Below are 16,372 nucleotides of genomic sequence, written 5' to 3' on the forward strand. Positions count from 1 at the left end.
CTAAAGCATTTTGCAAGTTCATTTTATGAACTTTAAGTTTTCACTGAGGGGGTCTCAATACATTCCAAGATGCGCTTTAAATTATTACCCTTATTATAAATGCAACATGGTTATTCACATATTTTAGAACTAATCATAGCTTCATTAAGCAGGAATCTCCAATGTTTGAATAAAATATTCTTTAAACTATAGGAATCCTGACTAAAAGGGGTAATAAAACTCAAACTATATATATTGGGTTTAGCCATAACATCAGGACTTTGTATAGCTATGTCTAACCTTGTCGTGTTCAAAATAGGAGTAAAATGACCACTAAGTCTCTTGTCATGCACTTCTTTAATCAAGTGATCCAACACAGACAAGGGATAACCTCTCCTAATGAACATACCTCTCAAATTCTCACATTCATGTTCAAACTCATCATCTAAACAGATCATTCTGGCTGTTCTAACAAGTTGACCCTTTACAACTGATCTCTTTTGGTGAAAGGGGTGGGCACTTGTGAAGTAGAAGAAGGAATTACAATAAGTGTTCTTTCTATAAATCTTTGATACATATCCAGCATTCTGTCTAAGAGGTACATTCTGAGTAGAATTGAAAGGAAAACTCTAAGAAATGCATGGTACTGTTTAAGTAGTCCAGGTCCTTTTTCGTAACTTCCAAATCACCTTTAAAAATAATATAGATGTCATCAAGGTACCATGTGTAATAATAAATCAGGTCACTCCAAACTGGGTTTTTAAACAAGTATTCATGTTCCCAAAAAGCCATAACTGTGTTAGCAAAGCCAGCATCACATGGGGAACCCATAGTGGTTCCATTTTTCTGCAAGACATATTGGCCCTCAAATAAAATAAAATTATTGGTTAAAATGATATCCAATAATTCTTCCACCAACATGATTACATCAGTTGGGACCCTTTTACTTACTAAAAATTCAGTCACACATTGAATACCAAAATTATGTGGAATCACTGTATATAAATCCCTAACATCGATTGTTAAAAAATTAAAGTTAGCTTTAAACTCCAAGCCATTAATACTTTCTAGGAAGGATCAAGAGTTTCTACATATCTGAGGTTCATCCGTCAAAAATTCTTTTAGTTTATTATCAACATATTTGGCACAGGCATATGTAACTGAATTTCTACCATCCACTATAGGATGAAGGTGTGGGTTGTTTAGGTCCTTGTGGATTTTTGGAATCCTGAATATAACTGGGATTAAAGGGGAAGCCATATTCCAATAATTACAGAGATTCAGATCGATTTGACCATCAATAAACAAATCATTTATATGGGACCTGATTCTCTGGTATGCACCAAAGCTTAATTTTTAGTTACAGATTTGTAAGTATCAGACATTAAGATCTTAAGCATCCTATCTTTATAATCAATCCTGTCCATAAAGACCAACCCACCCCCCTTATCGGGTTTCATTATCCTGACATCAAAATCTTTCAAAAGATTAAGTAAGTCACATTCTACTTTATTCAAATTATCATATTTAGGAAAAGAAAACTTGTTATTAAATAAATTCCTGATATCCAGCTCACACGCCTGATCAAAAATAAATAATATAGGGTGCAGAGGTGGGTTAACTGTAGTAGCTATCCTGTATTGTTCAGTACAATCAAGACTCTTACCTGTTAATAAAGCCAAATTAATTTTAGGTATGAACATTTTGAAGTTATAGTTCTAGCCAGGTTGGCTCTAAGGCTGAGAACAAAGGTTAAACCTCAGGCCGAAAGGTTCGCCAAAGAAGTCGGTACTTCAGCAGTAGAAAAGTTAAATATATTAAAGTCCTCCTCGTTGTTTTTCACAATACAAGGTTTACTACTACTTAGTTCCAACAAAGAATAGTCTACCAAAGTATGTGAAACTAATTGCGTCGTCTGTTGGGTTTCTGAGAGTGAGGGTTGTTCCATTGTGTTCTCCTCCAATTGGATTGGTTCTTCCTTAAAGAAGTGTATAACAAGAGACTTAGTGGTCATTTTACTCCTATTTTGAACATGATGAGGTTAGACATAGCTATATGAAGTCCTTATGTTATGGCTCAACCCACTATATATAGTTTGAGTTTTATTACCCTTTTTAGTCATGATTCCTATAGTTTAAAGAATATTTTATTCAAAAATTGGAGTAGATCTAAAATATGCAAACAACTATGTTGCATTTATAAGAGGGGTAATAATTTAAAGCACATATTGGAATGTATTGAGACCCCCTCTGTGAGAACTTTAGGCATGTTTAGATGTGAATACTGCCCTTTTTGTAAATACATTGATACTGGTAGCACTTTCCTAGTTGTTGATAAGAAATATAACATCAAGGGTAGATTCAATTGTAATTCCAAAGGGGTGACATATATAGCTATATGCCAAACATGTGATGGATTTTACATAGGAAAAATGGATCATGTGATCTTTCTGGAGCCTTATTTAAAATTTGCAAGCACTTTTTAAGTTATTGTCTGAAGACGTTCAACAATTCGTTTTGAACAAAAGCGCTTACAATAAAAACTTTTTTGTGCTATTTCTCTAGTCTACTACCTATACCCTTTTTGTTGATCTTTTAATATGTTTGCATTTGTTTTTTGTTTTTATAATATAAATATGTCATACAAAAAATCCAGGATGCAGGCAGAGTTAAGTAGTGAAAATTATGTAGCAAAACTGATTACACTTAACACTCTTAAATGTTGAATTTCTAGGACCACAAGATAATTTTTGAAGAGAATTAGTTAGCAGTTTAGTCTAATGCAAAGTTACAAGACATGACTGGATGGCATGCAATTGTAATTAAAGGAACTTTTTTTCTTTTCCCTCTCCCTAGGCTCTTGTCCAGTTGCCCCTCTACTTTTGCCCAATTGGCCCATTTGTTCTGGCAGAATGGGATCTAGACATTCCTTTGTCTAAGCAGGAGCCATACAGCCTATTTCTTTTTGTCCCAGGAACTCTGTAAACCTTAAACCTAAACGCAGCACTGGTACATACTTTCTTTAAATGTATATGGATGCTTAGTGCTTACTATATCTTTAAATACATAAGAATGCTTACTATATATGTAAATACATAAGAATACTTACTATATGTTTAAATAGGTAAGAATGCTTACTATATAAGTAAATACGTAAGAATACTTAATATATGTTTAAATATGTAAGAAGTAAGAATGCTTACTATATATATGACTGTTGGACACTGGAGGAGTTACAGCCTAAGTGAAGGAAAGGAGAGGATGATATGTATGTGACTTGATCTATTTCCTAACTACCTTTTGAAGTGTAACATTTATATAATCTATGTGAAAATACAACTGTGTAAGGGCACAAACCGGTATAATAATATTTAATATGGGAGAGGGTTGCAACAGTCATGGGTGGGAGTGCCACAGGAGACTATGTACAGAGAGGGAGAGAATTGAATTAGAGGGTAGTTGTTGAGGTCTATTAATTGGAATTATTGCAGCAGGAGTGGATATACGATGTAAACAGAAACACAAAATATAGAATAAATGAGGACTGTAGATGCACAGAAATCATGAAAGTGGATTGCAAAAGTAATGGAGGTAAAGGAGTAAAGTCAGTAGTTATGATTGGATACCAGCTGTGCATATCACTTTGTAATGTTGGATACCAGCTGTGCATATCACTTTGTAATGTTTGATACCAGCTGTGCATATCACTTTGTAATGTTGGATACCAGCTGTGCATATCACTTTGTAATGGTTGATACCACTGTGCATATCACTTTGTAATGTTTGATACCAGCTGTGCATATCACTTTGTAATGTTTGATACCTGTGCATATCACTTTTGATACCAGCTGTGCATATCACTTTGTAACATTTGATACCAGCTGTGGATATCACTTTGTAATGTTTGATACCAGCTGCGCATATCACTTTGTAACATTTGATACCAGCTGTGCATATCACTTTGTAATGTTTGATACCTGTGCATATCACTTTGTAACGTTTGATACCAGCTGTGCATATCACTTTGTAACATTTGATACCAGCTGTGGATATCACTTTGTAATGTTTGATACCAGCTGCGCATATCACTTTGTAATGTTTGATACCAGCTGCGCATATCACTTTGTAATGTTGAATACCAACTGTGCATATCACTTTGTAACGTTTGATATGAGCTGTGCATATCGCTTTGTAATGTTGGATACCAGCTGTGCATATCACTTTGTAACATTTGATACGAGCTGTGCATATCACTTTGTAATGTTGGATATCAGCTGTGCATATCACTTTGTAACGTTTGATACCAGCTGTGCATATCACTTTGTAATGTTGGATATCAGCTGTGCATATCACTTTGTAACGTCTGATACCAGCTGTGCATATCACTTTGTAATGTTTGCAACAAGGGTAGGAAAATGTAACTGCACTCGGGATGACATGAAAATGGAGGGAATGGTAGATGAGAAAACCAAAGAGGAAGAGTATATGCTGTTACTTATGCCAGCAGGGAAGGCAGTATAAACAGTGTAAATAATGTAGCAAACAATAAAAAGATTACCATGCGGAGGGATCGAGTGTGTGTGTGTGTGTGTGTGTGTGTGTGTGTGTGTGTGTGTGTGTGTGTGTGTGTGTGTGTGTGTGTGTGTGTGTGTGTGTATCTGTGTCTGTGTGTCTGTGTGTGCATGTACACGTGTGTGTGTGTGTGTGTGTGTGTGTGTGTGTGTGTGTGTGTGTGTGTGTGTGTGTGTGTGTGTGTGTGTGTGTGTTAGGGGCACTGACATGCTATGACATGAGCTAGGTAGAGACCTTCAGATGAAGAGACACATAACTTTCCTTATCCCAGTGACACAGCTAAGCCTTTAAGGAGTGTAAAGGATTGAAAGAGATAATAATGTAACAAACAATAAAAAGATTACCATGCTGAGGGATTGTGTGTGTGTGTGTGTGTGTGTGTGTGTGTGTGTGTGTCTGTCTGTCTGTGTGTGTATGTATGTGTGTGTGTGTGTGTGTCTGTGTGTCTGTGTGTGCATGTATACGTGCATGTGTGCATGTGTGTGTGTGTGTGTGTGTGTGTGTGTGTGTGTGTGTGTGTGTGTGTGTGTGTGTGTGTGTGTGTGTGTGTGTTAGGGGCACTGACATGCTATGACATGAGCTAGGTAGAGACCTACAGATGAAGAGACACATTACTTTCCTTATCCCAGTGACACAGCTAAGTCTTTAAGGAGTGTACAGGATTGAAAGAGCTCAAGAAAAATATTTATTTATTTATTTGGGTACATAGGCTGGACCTGAGACTCAGCCATGACCCATTTGTAGAAACACATCAGTTTACTAAGTTAATATTCAAAGGATGTAGCAGAAACGTGGAGTTAACCACTTCTCCGAACACTATGAATTAGTAATAATTACTAAGTTAATATGATTTGCAACACAAAGCAAATTATTTACTTGACTAGTTAGACTTTACAACTTTACACAACCAATTACAAACTTCAGCGTTACAGCAGTACAGATTACACATAATCAAGTCTTTTAAATGTTGTAATACAATGTTTAACTTGCAGAGGTGTTATGATAAGGCTTAGTCTTGCATATCAGTACAACATTATTCTAGGAACAGAAAACTACGATTAAATTATTAATGGGGAAATGACAGAAGCAGGGCATCCATTGTGTTAAGTGAGTAAGAAGAAAAGGAAATTGTTATGGCTAGGCTAGTATAGGCCCTAGGGCTGATAGCCTAGTACCATCCTATGAACCTATAAATGAAACGAGGGAGAGGAGGAAAAGAAGCAGATGATCAGGAAAGGTTGGAAGTACAGTGGTTTGGTATGTACAGATTTAGATAGTTGGATTCCTGCAGTAGGATTCAGGTGAATTATACAAGTTGCTAGTTGGATGAAGTAGAATGCTTTACTATAAGGGAGACTTTGGAGCAGGGAGTTTTCAGTTTAACCAGTTTGCATGTGGAATGTTTAAGAGACTGTAGCCAATCATATGAGGGGAGTGTCTGGGAAAAAGATAGAGAGAAATATGTTTGTGGTGTCGCCACACCTCAATGCAAAGATTCAATACAGTCCTTGTAATCATCTTATATAAGTACGCATAGGGATAAGAAGAAACCTTCTAAAATATGAATATTTTCTAAGACCATTATTTAAACAGTAAAAGTCCGGTGAACATCTCAAGTTGAAAAAAATGAGCCCAAGTAGTTCTGGAGAACCTTAGCAGGGGTTGTGGTAGGGTTTGGGTGACTATGTCTTCATTGGTAAATAGGGTTTACAAGTTAAGGATGTGTCATATAAAGTCTTTACAAGATTCAGCTATATCATTTCTTGTGGTTTTGTACCTGTTACCATGAGTTAACATCTGTGCTTTTCAAGTGTACAATTTTAAGTCTCTGTTTACTTCAGGTGAGGAGGATACTACACTTGCTCGTATAGAGTTCAACAACATTGCTGGGTCTGACTTTATTGTTTATTGTGGTCTTGCACCTATGAACTTCTGGGTCTAGTACCTGAGGGCTTTTTTGATATACTATTTTTTGGGATCCTACATGAGCAGAAAATGTACTGGTTTCTATTGTCTTTCACAGCAATAATGACTGAGGGAGAATGACTTTAGCTATATTAGTATACAGATGAAATAGGAGCAGACTGTGTCATTTCATTATATTTAACAATATGCAAAGTACGGACTTTCATGTTATGCACATTCATTAACAGAGAAAAAAAAGAAAGTACTAAGTAAAGCAATAGCTTTCACTTAAACTTAAGAATCCATCTAAGTCATCTGCAGACTCTAGAAATTTGTCTGCAGAAAAATGTCTTGCTGGTTACACAGATCTTATCAGATGGGAATTAAACCCAACACCTTAAATTAATAGATATGCATCATGATTTAACAAAATACCTGTTCTGTGTCAATTTGAGTGGAACATGTTGTAGAAAAAAATGAAGATATACCATGTTTGTCATCCCATATTGTACACTTCACTGTTTACCATAACATTCTCTAAGAAATTGAAAACATATTTTTGATATCTGCAGATAAACTATTTTCAGTATTTTGTGGTTTGAGTTGTACTGCATAATGGTATAAAACTATTGCAAAAACTAAAAATGTACATAGAGTGACAGATAAATTGAAAATACTAGAATATGTTTAGTAAACTCTACAGAAAGCTTCTAACATTGTCTGGTTCTTCTTGAACTGCTGAGATTCAGGATATTTTCGGACATTCTTATTTAGAGAGTTTGGCTCCTGGATACTCTAAAACACACATTAGAAATAATAGTTAATGAACAAGCAAGTTAACAGGCTTTATCTTTCAAGATGTTGCAATTACATGTGCACTACTTGTCAGTTTACTCAATATCTTTATTTAGCAAGATTTAGCCCAAACTGTTTATTATTTCTAGTGCAGAGTGGGTGAGTGCCTGTTGCAATCAGCCTTACTGGATTTAGTGAAGGCCTGTTATCAGCATTTAAATGTAACACAGTCACCATCTAAAAACATACCTACATCAGCAGTCATGCCTAAAAACTCAGTCATGCTGTCACTCATCTTTAGGTGCATAGCAATCAGGCACAAGAAAGAGTACAGCGTTGCTCTCTGAAGCAGACTAGCTCTCATTAGTAGCAACGGTGTTCCTGAACTCTACCTTTTGTTGTTGCTTATTTGCCTATCTGTTTTGATGGCCAGTGATCCTGCAATGAATGTACCACGTATTTTCAGAGAGGACAGTGGTGGGTCCTCCCAACGGACACTTGATGGGTTTTTAACACCAACTCAGATTGTAATTTGGATTGACCCGAGAGAACATTAGGTACTGATAATGTGGTGGATACTCCAGCATGGGAGCGTTTCCTCGCCGAAACACGCAACAAGCGTTTGAGCAATCCTTTTGCGAATATTGGCAAACGCTCCATGGATTTCCCTACAGAGGTAAAAACTTCCATTTCTAAACTCACTAATCTCATGAATAAAGAAACAGCAACCTATTATAATGTTAATAGTCTACAAAGATATCTGGATTTGGATATCATTCCCAGAGGGCTCAGGGCAGTTAAATTTCCATCTGAGCCCTTTAATTTGGCTTGCCAAATTGATAAGACATTTCAAACTAGATGGGAATGTGCAGCGCACCAATGTTCAAGAGAATGGATCAAAATCCTGGTAGAGAGAGACAACATTAAACTAGTTAATTTAAAAAAGAGATATCAACTCAGTATGTAATAATCTAGCGACTGTGCTAGATAGAGGCAGATTGGACTCTTGCCTCAGAGATATTCAAGATAAAGTAAACACATTAGAAAAGAAAATAATAGACCAAAAAAATGTATAAAATCCAAAGAGATTTGCGGGATTTTGAGAAAAGGTATGTGTATTTGTACAGAGCCAATCAACGCTCACGCTCTTCGGTTCAACGATCCAATCATATGAATGAAAACGGACACAGACTTGCTAGCACTTCCAGTGTGGTTACACCCAATCAATTATCAGATAGACTGACTCATGATTTGGAGACCATTGACTATCCCGAATTGCCTTTGCCGGCTAATCACCATTTTTTTCCTGAACAGTTTCAGAATGCAGGCAACTATGGCCAACAACGGAAAAGAGGCTTTGGGGAACAAGAGTATCAGAGAAATGGGCCTCAACGCCAATGGAGAGACAACAAAAGAACTAAATGGTATTGATTACTGTTCATTAAATAATAGTGTGATAAACCTATCTGGTTGCTATGTATCTGAGAATCTTTTGTCTGTTCTGATTTGTGACTTAAAGTTTGTGCCGACTGTATTACCTAAAATATATGAATGTAAACTGGATTTATACAGATTTATTAGAAAGCTGCATTTATGGTATTATTTTAAATTTCTTTTGTGTAATAACAATATGGCAAATATTAGCGGTAATGCAAATAGTGTGGAATGTGTGGATTCAGATACTAGTGATTCCTTTATTTCATGTGTTAGTGAGCCTTGTGAACAGAGGTGCATAGATACTTCTGACATAAATATAGAAAGCAAATATATGCCTCCTTTTTGTCATGATGGCATTAAGAAATTTCATGCCATGGTAGAATTTGATATGAATTATGTGTTAAAGAATTTTGATGTGAAGGAAGTTGAATATAACCTTTCTAAATTAGAATGGTTAGAATTAATGAAATTTTCTAAACAGGCAGATCTAATTATTAAGCCTTCTGACAAAGGCAATAAAATAGTAATAATGCACCATACACAATATTTACATATGTGTTGGGATTTATTAGGGGATAATTCTGTTTATTGTATAGTCCAAGGGGATGCAGTAGAAAAAGCAAAAGAAAAATATATTAGTTTAATTCAGAAAGGCTTGCACCTAGGTTATTGGACTGATACTGATGTTAACAAAAAACTTAGTTTAACAGATACAGGTCCTGCTTATTTTTACTGTCTCCCCAAAATCCACAAGAATTGTAATAAACCTCCAGGTAGACCAATTGTATCAGCTAGAAAACATTTTTTACATAATCTTGGAGTTGTATTACATCGGGTATTACTAAAGGAAGCAGTTTGTCTTCCTTCTTATATTAAAGATTCTTTTGATTTTTTGGAAAAAATAAAATCGGTCACATGGAATAAAAACATGTATTGGATTACATTAGACATTAAAAGTCTTTATACTAATATCCAACACAAATTTGGTTTAGAAGCATTGTTTAAAAGTATGGGAGATCTGCCCTTCACACATTATATACTAGATCTTGTTCAGTTTTGCTTAGAAAATAATTATTTCTGTTTTGATGATATGATTTTTCATCAGAAACAAGGAACAGCAATGGGTGCTCCTTTTGCACCGATGTATGCAAACATTTTTATGGGCCTAGTTGAAAAAGAATGTATTTATAATAATGTATTTGTACAGAAGTATGTAAAGTTGTATTACAGATACATTGATGATTTAATATTTTTGTGTGAACATGGTAATAATTATATACAGAATTTTGTACATGAAATTCAAAAGAATAGATTTAATATTTTTTTTTGATGGGTTACAATATGGACAGACAATTAATTTTTTAGATATTAAATTACAAGGTATAGATGGCCAACCTGTGTCAACTAGCATATATAGGAAATTTGGGGTGCCTCATGATTTTTTGAAAGCTACTAGTTGTCATCCTGCACATATCATTAAAGCTTTACCATACGGTGAATTTTTAAGAATTTCACGGTTATGTAACAATGAGGCTATGTTTTTGAAGGAAATTCAATTAACTAAAAATATGTTTTTGAGAAGGAAATATGATGTTAGACTATTGGATGCTGATATTCAACGGGTTGTAAAATTGAGACAGGATACACAGCATATTTATAAAAACAGAGGAAACAGGCATATTATAAATAGAGAAACTAATTCTGAAGAGAATTTGTTTGTAGTTTCAACTTATAATGCCTGCAGTAATAAGATCAAAAAATGTATATTACATTTTTGGGAATTTCTATATAATTTTGAAGAATTAAATAATCTAATGACAAAAAAAATATTTTTTTCTTATAAAAAAGGTAGAAGCATCAAATATATGACAGTACCTACAAAGTTTTCTAGACCAGGAACCAAGATATCCTATCAATTGTCCAGCATGGGCACATTCCCATGTGGGAAATGTAGTGGTTGTCCATATATACATAGAATTTTTTCTAATATTAATAATGTAAATTTTTATCTGGATGGGATATATAATTGTAGAACTAGTAGGGTAATTTATGCTATCAAATGTGGATGCAACAAGTTTTATATTGGGCAAACCAAAAGAATGTTTAAGGTGAGGCTTCTTGAACATTTAAGAGATATAAGAAATAATAAAATAGAGAGCCCTTTAGCTCAACATTTTTATGAACACCATAGTGGCAATAGTGATAGTTTAAAAGCCACTATTTTACAACAGGTAGCTATTTTTGAATCTGATACATCTATTGTAGCAAAACTACTTTTAAAAAAGGAAACTGTTTTTATTTTGAAATATGGCACTTTATTGCCTAGAGGTTTGAATACAGAATGTTGTTGGAGAAGTGTGATTTAAACCAATGAATTCACATGAATTTTATTAATTAATTGTATAATTATTCTATTGGTTAATTGATGTGATTATATACATTGCTTTTTGTATCTGATACTTTACTCCTTGAAGGCTTACTGTGGCCGATGCGCTAGAGAGAGAGGAAGCTAATAAACGTGGTTTATACTGGTCCTGTTGTGTTGCTTTGGTGTTCCTGAACTCTACCTTTTGTTGTTGCTTATTAGCTCTCATTAGTAGTCCCCATCCTTCATCTCCTACTTACGTCCTCATGTTTTTAAAAGTATATATTCATTAGCGCCACCCAGTGGTGTAAACCTTGGCTCTTGATGATTGTCAATGTGACATCCCAACCCCATGTGCAACAGGTGGAAATAGGGGTTATAGATGGATGGCTTAATTCCAAGCGCTGTTCATATGTAGCGTATACCTGCTGCACATTCACAGTGTAGCCATCACCATCATAACAAGTCAACTATTCATGTTAGTACTCATCTCCACATACACAGCCAGTACGTAACAACATAGATGAAACTACCTTCCTTGTCTCAGCCAGCTCTTCTCACTGATACAGCTTTTGCCTCCTTTCCCCCTTGCACTGGCCATGAAATTGGGTTGCTGGTGAAGCTTCATTAGAAAAGATAGTACCTGGGATAGACATATAGAACCACAATGCCCTAAATCATCTGGCTAAAATGGGATTTGTTACATGGAAATATCGTTTATACTTGTGTACAGGTCATCTTCACTTTTAAGATGAGGGCCAAGTTTCAGATTAAAGCCCATTAAAATACATGGACATGTTTAAGTTGAGAAGCAAAACTGAGTGTTATAAAGGTACAGTGAGTTGACATTGAAGTGTTACATTTCTTCCGTTAAAGAATGGTGTCTGTATTAAAGAAGCTAATTGAACTCTTTGTTTTTTTTTTTGTTTTGTTTTTTTTTTTTTTTTGTTTTTTTTTTTTTTATATACAGTTGGGGGGCAGCCCATTTGTGAAAACAAAGAGGGAATTACATGATCAGACTGCAGCCATGTGGTTTGCAGGAAAAAGGGCAGTGCATATTTGTTTGAGAGCAATGAGCGGGAAGATACCATATACCTTATATCTGTGGAAAGTGGTACTAGTTGACACTGCCCACAGTAGGGATTTATTCAGTTTTCTTTCTTTCTTTTTTAATAATTACAGTGGTTATGGTGGATGGGGGTATACTGCTATAAATGTCAGCTGCAGAATAAAATATACTACTACATATTTATTTCACTTTCTTTGCAGTTGTGGATGTGATTACAAAAAAGCAGCTACTTGTGTGTATTTGTTATGGGTGGGCAGGCAATATATGAACTCAAAGGGCTTTTAAAATAGGCAACACTTTTAAATGCTGGGACTCACTAGACCGAGTCCTGAAACATGGAGAATAATTTGCTGAAAGAACAGATTTACATATACTAAGTCTGAGATTGCCATTTCCTGGAATATTCCCTTCTCTCCAAGGTATGGCAACCTTGGAGTTCGTATATATAAATTCAGGGGTGAAGGGGGTTTACCCCCACATCAGAAGGTACACAGGGGATTGTCCTAGCAAAAAGGAAATTTAAAGGAGAAGAGTGATGCTCAAGATTCGCCTTTCTCCTGTAGTTTGGTCTTTTGTTTTCACGTGTCTGCACTGATTATAAATGTGTAAATATATATATATATATATATAGATATATATATATATATATATATACATACATATATATATATATATATATATATATATATATATATATACGTACATACATACATATATATATATATATATATATATATACGTACATACATACATATATATATATATATATATATATATATATATATATACAGTACATACGTATATATATATATATATATATATATATATATATATACATACATACATATATATATATATATATATATATATATATATATATATTTATAAGCATATATCTATCTATATCTATATATACACACACTCGCACGCGCACACAAATATATATTTATAAAATACAGTGATATATTAGATTTATGTGTGTGTGCGTGTGTGTGTGTGTGTGTGTGTGTGTGTGTGTGTCTGCACGCACGCGTGTGTGTGCGCGTGTCTGCTTTGTGGCTCAAGTTTTTGGTGGACCTTTTTGCAAATAACCTGTGATGTCATTTAGGTTGGAGTAAGGAAGGGGTCCAATTAATGAGAAGTTCAGAACACTGTTGAGTGTTTTTCCTTAGTTTTCTAACATTGCTGAAGTAGGATAAATAGTTATCCTTTGTAACAGAAGCTAATCTCCATTCATGAATTGATTTACTGGCCGTTCCAGTGCTTTTTATTTTCTTGGTAATATTTTTATACTATCCTCATTCTGAGGGTTCTTGCTAATTTTTACCCTGCTTCTTTAAAGAAATTAAGTGCAATGTGAACATTTTCTTAATTTACAGTTGTCAGTTGTGCCTGTGGATTTCCTGATTGGAAGATGGGTAGGGAAGTTTAATGTATCTGCATCTCACTCTGTTACTTTAATTGTTATGATTTTTTTGCTTTCCAACTTTTTTAAGGTTTAATGCTCAAGGTTACATTTTCGATGGACAGTATCTTCCATTTAGATTTGTACTATTTTATGGATTTTTGGTTTTAGATTTAATTATTTTACGTATTTATTTGTGAAGATTAGTTTTTTACTATGTAGGATATAATTTCTTTTTGAAGAACATCAGAGGTGCCATTTATCACGATTTTCAATGGCGATAAGGTATTTGTTTACATTTTCCCTTAAATGTTCACTCGTGCTTTTTGTACCTATGTGGTAAAATATATGACATATTTCTTTCACATTTTGGATACAGAAAACTAGTTTCTGATTTTTTTAGTATATATTTGTCTATAGCGGTTAGCATAGGATTTTTGTTTGATTTAAAATTAGCAGAAGTACTTTAGTTACATTATTCCAAAGTATTTGTTTACTAACAGAAGAAAAAAGGGGCTATTGTGGTTAGTGTAAAGCTTGTTTCTTCCATTCATGAAATAGATATAGTGAGGAGACAGCCTTGCTGATGTGAGTAGTGATCATAAACTAAATATCTGGTGCAATAAAGCAGCTGTGTGTTTTTTTTTCATTACACACAGATATGACATTCTAAGGATATTTCTCCTGTGAAAGATCACAGGTTAACAGCTGAAAAAATATTCTTTGATCTCAGTAGGTTAAGTACACTTCCTGATAAAACCTTCCTCAAGCTTCCAAGTAAGCATTTTTGCAAGTTGTAAAAACCCCTGCACCCTTCATATGGTGCAAACCATCCAGCCCCTCACATCTATATGTATGTACACATAAACATATGAATGGGTTCCTTTTAGATGATCGAAGGCACAGTTGAGGAAATATTTTCAGCTGTGTCGCAGTCTATCCAATCAAATACTGCTTGAAAAGATGGCACAGTAGATTGAAAGGTTCTGGCAATTTGTGTCATTTGTGTGTAAGGTGACAGCAAACCTTGTCAGCAGTTTAGTAACTACTTTATGGAGTTCTTTATGGTATGTTCATTATTTCTGATTCTTATTTGTTATTTTGTATGTCTGTGTGTGCTTTCTGAGCTAAGATGTTGAACGGTATGGTGCTGGCTGCTTTTCAAAGATACTAGCTTTGTTATGAGCGAGATTGTAGCACAGTGGGATAGAGAATGTGCCTTTATTGCACTTTTGTGCATTTTTGATGTAGGCACACAAACACACACACACACACACATATATATATATATATATATATATATATATATATATATATGGTTGTGGCATTTTTGTGTGTTTTGATCTGTGTGGTGTTTGAGTCTGTGTGTCTGTGTGTGTGAGACAGACTGTAGTTCAATTGACTGTGCTGTGTTTTGAGCATGTGTGGTATGAGTGTGTCTATATATATATATATATATATATATATATATATATATATATATATATATATATATGCATAATGTGTGCGTCTGTGTGTGCATGGGCATCTGTGGGTGCCTGTGTGTGCATGTATAACCTTCATGATCACACGACATTTGTGAAAACAGAAACTCCACACTACAGCACATAGCAGTCTCACACACTAATACAATGACCCTAATGCACTTGGTCTCTTGGTTGTGATACCTCTGGTAAAATGCAATTTTGACTAGTTTAGTATGGGCAGTTATACTCCAGTCAGCTGGTCCTTGACCACATATAGGGAGACTTGTTAGAACATTTGTACCTTAGGCTCTAAGATCATTCTCCTGCTTTGTGAAACACATTGATGCTGAAGACTCTTATCATGGAAAGAGAAGGGATGGTGAGGCTGAGGTATTACAAAGTGAATATAACATAGAATGTCCAGGGTATTCATTACAAGGGTGTGAGATAGAGAGGGGGAGTGAGGGTATTCATTAAGAGGGTATGAGACAGAGAGGGGGAGTGGGAATAGCTGATAGAAGAGTGGAGGAAGTTTAAAAGGCAGATATATCAATTGGGAAAGATGAAGGGGGCTTGTGTCTGAAAGGGAAGAATATACACATCTGCCTAGAAATATCAACATACAAATTGCAATATCATAAATTATTTCAAGAGAAGAGTCCCAACTAAAATATCTCAAATGAAATACCTCTTCTAAACTGTAAAGAAGTGAATGTTAACATTTCTACTGTTAGAATTTTAACAGCGAAGGGCAGCTTCACCCTAGGATGTCAGATACCAGTCAACAAATAACTGGTGAAGAAGTGTTCATTTCTGCTCTGTGTTTGTACCTCAGTCAATGTCTAGCCATAAAGATGAAAGAAAATGGAGTAACTCCTTCCCCCACGGCCCCATTCCCACTTAAGGTGACTTCCTTCTGTGGAATGAATGGCAGTAAAGCATGTGACAAACCACTCTCTTCCTGTTTGGATTAACAAGTTAATTGAAGACACAGTTATCTCTTTTGACATTTTAGAATCTTGTTTATGTGAACAATTCAAATGACAGCCTGAGAAATGTATCATAAATTAATGAGTAATGACCACTGCAGCTTGTACACAGACAGTGTGGGGTTCACCCAGGCCCGGAACAAAGGATTATACTACTCAGACAAGCTCCTCGTGGTCCTGCAGAGTGGTCCTAGCTACAGAGAACTCAGAAAAGCGACTACTTTCTGGATTTAAGTATCTTTGCTGTTTTTTTACTTGAAATAGCTTCTCTAGCTCACCCTAAACAAGCTTAAACTGTTTTTTTTAGCTGTTTGCTGCATTATTTTAAAATCTGCACTTAAAGTTACTTTTTAGTCGAATTTGATTGAAAGTTTGTTTGTTTGTTTGTTTA

General features: G+C 35.0%; 1 protein-coding gene across 1 annotated transcript in view; it reads right to left on the reverse strand.

The window, feature by feature from the left end:
• Positions 1 to 5,102: 5,102 nt before the first annotated feature.
• LOC122810599 (H-2 class II histocompatibility antigen, E-S beta chain-like) overlaps positions 5,103 to 16,372 on the reverse strand; it is an 88,619-nt gene continuing 77,349 nt past the window's right edge. The window contains exon 5 of the mRNA XM_044082175.1: positions 5,103 to 7,250. Coding sequence (XP_043938110.1) covers positions 7,222 to 7,250 — 29 coding nt within the window. The 3' untranslated portion in view covers positions 5,103 to 7,221. The remainder of the gene's footprint in view (positions 7,251 to 16,372) is intronic.

Source organism: Protopterus annectens, chromosome 9.part0 (assembly GCF_019279795.1).
Source record: "Protopterus annectens isolate FY-2018-M chromosome 9.part0, PAN1.0, whole genome shotgun sequence".
NCBI lineage: Eukaryota > Metazoa > Chordata > Ceratodontiformes > Protopteridae > Protopterus > Protopterus annectens.